This window comes from Carex rostrata, chromosome 9 (assembly GCF_964058835.1).
Source record: "Carex rostrata chromosome 9, lpCarRost1.2, whole genome shotgun sequence".
Taxonomy (NCBI): Eukaryota; Viridiplantae; Streptophyta; class Magnoliopsida; order Poales; family Cyperaceae; genus Carex; species Carex rostrata.
The window spans coordinates 8,036,837-8,042,518 of record NC_135926.1 but is presented as its reverse complement, the minus strand read 5'-3'; the positions used below and the strand labels follow the sequence as shown (position 1 = coordinate 8,042,518).

The window sequence follows — 5,682 nt, the reverse complement described above, 5'->3', positions numbered from 1 at the left end:
TAGTTTAAGTATGGCAGGTTTGTTATTCAAATTAGAAAAACCTAATTTAGTTAAATTTAGCATAGCAATTTACATTGTACAATTTAGGCTTAATTTAGACCCTTTTAAAGGCCCATATAGATAATTTCCAGGGATCGGTATCTGAAGTCCGTTAACAATTCCATGGACTCAGTTTAAGAGAATGCGATACGAATCAATCCACTTGACACCGATTCCCGTCTACCATTCCAGGCCAACACTATTGGGCATCATTTGGCAAATCCAAACAATTATATAGGGAAACTAGCCAGAAACCTAATTTTGGGTCTCATTTGAGTCCAAACTCTTCAGGCACCAGTATTACGACAATCGAACCACAAAGAAGGCAACTGTATTTCCAGATCACTTGATGCACAGCAGTCCTTTAGAAAACCACATGTCAGAGAAAAAGAAAAAAAAGAGGAGGTCAATGGCACAAAAGTCATGAACAAGTGCCTTATCTGCAAAACCGAAGCTCCTCTCGCCTCAGACACAATTCAAAACCAAAAGCTATACCCATCCGTGTTTTAAACCCGAGTTAGATTGATTATGTTTGGAAACAAGATTAGTGGAAAAGCCTAGGAACTGTACGTTTGAATGTCTTTCCCTCTAGCTTCAAGCGTCTGTATGACTCTCTAATGTGGCAAGGTCTGATTGGCCCACTATCTTTCCTCTCTGCCATAACTACTCTAGCTGCATTTGAGATTGCATTATCAAATTTAAATTAAAAATGTGAAAGATCTAACCACCAACAAGGAACAACATTCCTGACAAAAGTGATGCAAACAGAAATTTATTGATCACAGAAGCATAAAAGATGATAATGGTTTACATAACGATAATGTCGAAATAAAATAATAAAATATACAAGTTAAATTACATGTTTTCTTGATTAAATTTATACAATAACAACCTGTTCTATAAAAAAATAGCGAAACAACTTGATCCACTCAACTTTCACAGTCAACCCTTGGTTAAGAAAGATCACACAATGCTCAAGAATCCAAAATTTGCACATAATTTAATTCATCTAAAATTAATTTTGAACCATAAATTTGGGAATAATTTAGTTGCAAAGTAAAACAAGTATAATAATCCAAATATGCATTTATCTGATAGAACTGTACCAATTTTTTATCAGGGTCACATTTATGAACTGCATTGCAACTTGCAAGGTCTTTTTAAGCACAGTCACGAACACCAATACAGCATGGTTATTTTTTTTTTCTAATGCTTTGACCTGGGAAAGCTTTGAGTTGAAATAAAACTTCAGGAAAACTAAGCTTTTGTCTGATAAAAAATGTGCAGGAGGATCAGAGGCATAAAATTTCAAACAAAGTAGATGTTATTTAGACTTACCCGTCTCAACAAGGTCTCCAACAAACATTTTAGCAAGTGCAGACACCACAATATTTATGTCTGCATTTCCTTGCTGAACTCCTATAATTCTTGTCAATATCTGTCATTTGTAAAAAAATAAAAAATAATGAAAAATAAGGAGAGAAGTACAAAGTTAAATCTAAGTTAACACCCATTGAACTATTGTCGCTGGAAATAATGCAACATTTGAGTTTTGTAACAGTACCTCATACTGTACCTTATGGATTAATTACACTGGCAAGATACTGATACCCCAAAGCACATTTATTTTTATTTTCCTCTTCTCTCATGGGTGCATATTTTCTCTCTCTGTTCCCATACATATTTTAGCACATAATAACAAAGATGGGGGATTAACAGACAATTATTTATTTTGACAATCTTAAAAAATAAAGCTCAAACTTGAAATCCAATATTACATGCACAATCTATATTATTCGTATATCATGCCTATAAAAAATAATGCCATTATTTCATCCTTTATCAAGCGACTTGAAATATCGGTCCTAAATTAACATACCGATAAATTTACTTTTAAAATTTCAATATTATTTGCTATTTTTTTGAAAAAATCATTATCAAGATTGTCAAAAGAACCATTGTTAAGTGATCCCTCCTCATTAACAAAAGCCGAAATAATACAGTAGGTGCTAACGTGCTTACTTTTTTTATTTCAGTTTTTGGGATAGCAGATCTCCTGAATGCTTCATAACGGCTCATCTGTTCCTTAGTGAAACTTGATAAAATTGTTCTGTCAAAAGACAAAAAAAAAAGTTAACAAGCAAAACTGAAGTTGGAAATTGCTTGTGTTCTACTATAAGCACATGTTAAAGAAATCAATCCAGTACTAGATAAATGTTGCATAAAAAAAATTAAAGTACTTCTATCAGTGTTTCAAAAAAAAAAAAAAAATTAAAGTAGAACTACATAAGGATATTTTGAGATTTACAATTGCATGCACAAAATGACCTTCTAATTATCAGAGAGCATAAAAGCCCCTTCTCATTTTGAAAATCAGAAAGGTCCTCCTTTTTCCATAATTGCAAAATAGTCATTCTAGAAAGTCTCAAACAGAGGTCTCTCTCTCTTTTTTTTTTTTGCTTAGAATGCCACAACATCACTTCAAGAGTGTTGTTAGCTAAGACAACAGCTCTTTTAGAAGTAAACAAAGCTTTTAATCAAAATCCACTAAAGCAGTTATGAAAACTATACAATTCTGTGCAATATTCCACAAAAGTAATACATGATATTTAAATCCATCTTTTTGTTAATTTTTAGCAACAGACAACAGCTCCTAAAGTAAACCGAGCTTTTCATTAAAATCCACAAATGCAATTAGGCATGCCTTGCAATTTTTGCAATATTATAGAAGTATCAATAAGTGATAATAAAATCCACCCTTTTCTCTATTCCATTTATGCAATAATAGCTGTACTCAAAAACTATATTATAGTAGAGAAACTTCTTTCAATATGTTTAATGAAAAAACAGATCTTTGCAATTATTGACAATGTGAGGACCCTTTGTGCAATGACATACAAATTTCGCCTTTATTAATATTGAAATTGTTTCTATAAAAGGTAAGTTTAAAGTGTGTGGGTAGAATTCCATTTAATAATGTATCCAATCGTAAAACCTAACTATTGCAGGGGTATATCTGAACAAAAGGAACTCCATATTTTATTTTTCATGGAACTTACTGTTGCCAGGCATAATACTCGTCCGAATGATTGCTGGAAGGAAAATCTGCATGCTTCACCTCCGTGCGTTCCTCCTCCTGATCATCGTCATCTCCGCCACCCCCATTGGCAGCGGATGGCGGAGGCGGTACGGCGGAGGGAATAAAAGGTGGAGCATCGCGAGGTCGCCGTGGAGAGCCCAGCAACGTCTCTTCCGCCTCCGCCGTCTGATCCTTCAGCCAGGCCTCCTCAAAGGGGTCCTTGAATATCATTCTTCGGTTACAGTGAGTAGGAAGACATTCCATTTAATAATGTATCCAATCGTAAAATCTAACTATTGCAGGGATATATCTGAACAAAAGGAGCTACATATTTTATTTTTCATGTAACTTACCGTAGCCTGGCAAGCTCGTCCGAATCATCGCTAGAAGGAAAACCATCAGGCTGCACCTCCGTGCGCTCCTTGTCCTCATCGTCATCTCCGCCACCCCCATTGGTGGCGGATGGTGGAGATGGTACGGCGGAGGAGGGAATCGAAGGTGGAGCATCGTGAGGTCGCCGTGGAGAGGCCAGCGACGATTCTTCCGCCACCACCTCCGCCTCCACCGTCTGATCCTTCAGCAAGGCCTCCTCGAAGGGGTCCTTGAATGTCGACATTGTTCGCTTAAAGCCCTCTCGACGTCTGATCGAGGTAGAGCGACTGAGTTACTGAGTTCGCTTTTTGTTGTTTTTGTAAGCGAGAGATGCCGCTGGCGAGTTCGTTCTATTTGTGTCGTGAGAAAGAATCAAGAATTCAATATACATTGATATTATTTTTGGTTCAAAAGATAAATTAATATCGGAGCCTGCTAATAATTATTACATCGGAAAATTTTGACTTTAGTTTCCAGTAAAACAATATTAACAAAAATATATTATAGAAGATTTTATATTTATTGAAATTGTATTGGATTAAAATATAGCGTAAAAAAATTGTAATCAATCCGGACTAAAACAATTATTCTTATTAGAGTGAGACTATGCGTATTACGGATCATATCTTTATTTTAAAAATTTAAATATTCGATCCGGTTAAACATAATTTTTGTATGAAAATTCTTAGAAATTAAATTTCATATTTTTTAAATAGGTAGAAAATCAATTTATCTCATCTTTCTCGACAGTATGAAAGTAGCGATTTAATAATTTTCTATTTAAAAGATAGTAAAATATTTTTTAAAATATAAAATTTGATTGGTAAATATATTTTCATACAAAAATCATGTTTTACACTTTAAAATTAGAAAAAAAAAGATTAATCTATATAATATGTAGAGTAGAATTAGGGTGTTCTTAAGCTCACCAAAGTGTTTGGTGAGCTTAACTCTAAAATTCATTAAATCGATTTCAAATGGCGAATCTGAACCGTTGAAATCCGTCTACCTTACGAGTGATGCGTCTACATGTGAAAATTTTAAACATTCGAATTAATTTAGTATAAAGTCAAGCGATAAAAAAACGTTCAAAAAATTAATGCACTAAAATTAATTTATTAATCTTCTATTTTTGACCGATTGACTTTATACTAAATTAATTCTAATGTTTAAAATTTTCACATCTAGACGCATCATTCGTAAAGTAGGCGGATTCTAACGGTTCGAATTCATAATTTGAAACTGATTTGATAAGTTTTGAAGTTAAGCTCACCAAACACTTTGGTGAGCTTAAGAACGCCCTAGTTCTACTCTAATATGTAAATCATCTTATAATCTCATTCTTGTAAAAATATATATTTAAAAAAAAAAAAAAAACTATCCTGCTTAGGCCGTTCGGTTCCCCGCCAATTGACCGGTCAATTGGGAGGTTCCAGACAGCTTCAGCCGTATGATGCTGATCGGACGGCGTAAAATATTATGGACCGCAAGGAGAGGTTGACCCATAGGCCCAAAAACCATACATGTCGAATCCAAACAATATATGAGTATTGATCCCAAAGACCCAAAACCAAGCATTTCTTATGTCCTAGCAAAATAGATGTTTCCATAAAAAAGCCCAGTAGGCGGAATTGACCTTATTCATAGTATACATCTACACGCTTATGATTCCAATATAAAATTATATGGGCCTAATAAGAATTGGGGGAATTTTTACATGAAATTGCTGCCACTAAATTAGTGTCATGGGAAGGATGAAACCTTGGAAGGTTGGCAATGCCACTGATTTTATTTCGACTCATAATTTGCGATTCAATTTAAAATATTCCCAATCTAAATAATGATATCATAATAATGGAACAAGGAACAGATTTTTTTTTTTCTCGAGAAATTTAGATATTTCTCCATCCAAATTAAAGAGTTATTTTTTCATTTAAACTCACTTATTTTATTAATGTTTATTTCTAATTTTTTCTTTAAATACAGATTATTAATGATTAAAAGTTATATTGACAATTTTGCACCCTTTTAAAATTATGTATCGCTATGTCTTCCATTCCGCACGACTCGCCCCCTTCTCATGTGCCATCCCTCCCCTTCCGTCTAGTTCTACCTCTCTTCTTTCTCTCACAAAAATTATATATCATGGAAGATGATTTAAACAATATCAATCTATTTTCTTCATTGATAAT

The 5,682-nt window shown here is 33.9% G+C and overlaps 1 protein-coding gene across 1 annotated transcript; it reads right to left on the bottom strand.

Annotated features, from left to right (window-relative positions):
• Positions 1–453: 453 nt before the first annotated feature.
• On the bottom strand, positions 454–3,734 carry LOC144559935 (uncharacterized). Its single transcript, XM_078309103.1, has 5 exons — positions 3,472–3,734; positions 3,099–3,350; positions 2,062–2,149; positions 1,378–1,477; positions 454–711 (listed from the first exon to the last, which is right to left on the bottom strand). Exons 1-5 carry the CDS (start codon positions 3,732–3,734, stop codon positions 584–586), a joined length of 831 nt encoding a protein of 276 aa, XP_078165229.1. The 3' UTR covers positions 454–583.
• Positions 3,735–5,682: the final 1,948 nt, after the last annotated feature.